General features: G+C 41.7%; 1 protein-coding gene across 1 annotated transcript; it reads left to right on the forward strand.

Moving 5' to 3' along the window:
- Positions 1-353: 353 nt before the first annotated feature.
- On the forward strand, positions 354-1,058 carry LOC132182873 (uncharacterized). Its single transcript, XM_059596229.1, has one exon. The coding sequence runs from the start codon at positions 559-561 to the stop codon at positions 823-825; it is 267 nt and encodes an 88-aa protein (XP_059452212.1). The 5' UTR covers positions 354-558; the 3' UTR covers positions 826-1,058.
- Positions 1,059-1,452: the final 394 nt, after the last annotated feature.

Genomic DNA, 1,452 nt, shown 5'->3' on the forward strand with positions numbered 1-1,452 from the left:
AAAGGACAGTGGAGGATAGATACACGAAATATGGAGAACACAGCTGGCAGTCTAACTAAAACTCCACGTCTCACTTCGAAGTGTGGTTTTCGTTTTTGTATGTCTCCGGACTTGATGGGCGTTTATTATATATTTAAAAAACGGTGTGCGGAGCGCATTAGTTATCTGAAGCGGATTGGGCATCCTCATTTCAAACTGATTAGATTGCTTTGTCGTCATCGAAAGGTAGATTTTTTAAAGACCATACTTGCCCCTACCTAATAATTGGTGTCACGACGTCGTCGACGTGGTATTACAGGGGCAGTACAGTCATGTTATGTAAAAAACCACTGGCTTCCCAGACTCCAAAACCACCGGCAAATGCCATAATAATCCCCATGGTTTTTCACAAACTTCCCATCGCTCACCCTCTATCTCAATATATTATATATATATAAGGGACCTACCCTACCATTTCCTTCATCAACCTAGCACATATCCGTCTTGGATCAATTTCATCAGTGACACAAAGTTTGTTCAAAGCAAAGAAGAAGAGTGATATTGTGAAGAGCAGAGAAGATGAGTCAAACAAGCAGAGCATTTGTGGCAGCAACTGTTGGAGTTGTGGAGGCCATGAAAGACCAGCTGGGGATCTGCAGGTGGAATCATGTCTTAAGATCAGCGCAGCAGAATGCAAAGAACCATCTCAGGTCCTTGTCTCAGGCCAACAACCTTTCTCCTTCAACTTCTGCAATGGTTTTAAGCAAAGCAAGAGAGCAGAAACTGAAGCAGTCGGAGGAGTCTCTGAGGACGGTCATGTACTTGAGCTGTTGGGGTCCCAATTGAAGCACAACTCAGCTGAAGATAGTGACCGTACGATGAGGAGCCACTGATTTCTGGTAGAGATTCGTTGAATGAAGGAAGAATATTTGAAGACTAGCTACCAGACTTTTTGTAGATGCATAGCATAGCAGTGGGAAATGTCAGGCGGATTGAGCTTAGTATTCTGGATGATGCAAAACCATCCTGGTTTGTAAATGTGTAAATGGAAATTGCCCTGATTAATACATACACGATTTATGACAAATTTGTTTTGTCTTCGTTGATGATTTTAATTAGCTTTGGGGTTAAATATCTCAAACTCCCCTAGGGTTTAATAACTTTATTTTTTCCCCCCTAGGGTTTCACTTTTATCACATGACCCTCTGGGGTTTTGATAAAGGACCAATTTAGTCAATCCGTTAGTTGACCATTAAGACTGACACGTGGACCAATCAGATGTTAACACGTGGCACCTATTTAATTTTTTCTTTTAATTTTTTAAATTAACAAAAAAAAATGTATTTTTTTTTTAAAAAAGAAAAAAGAAAAAGAAAAGGAAAAAACTAGGGGTGGCCGAGCCACCCCCTTTGGCCATGGGGGTGGCTGGCCACCCCCATCCGGCCGGGCCTTTGTTATACATAAGGCCGGGCC

This window comes from Corylus avellana, chromosome ca5 (genome assembly GCF_901000735.1).
Source record: "Corylus avellana chromosome ca5, CavTom2PMs-1.0".
Classification (NCBI taxonomy): Eukaryota; Viridiplantae; Streptophyta; class Magnoliopsida; order Fagales; family Betulaceae; genus Corylus; species Corylus avellana.

What these genes read in the sequence shown, in the direction of transcription:
- LOC132182873 (XM_059596229.1), top strand. Translation starts at nt 559, where the DNA reads ATGAGTCAAACAAGCAGAGCATTTGTGGCAGCAACTGTTGGAGTTGTG.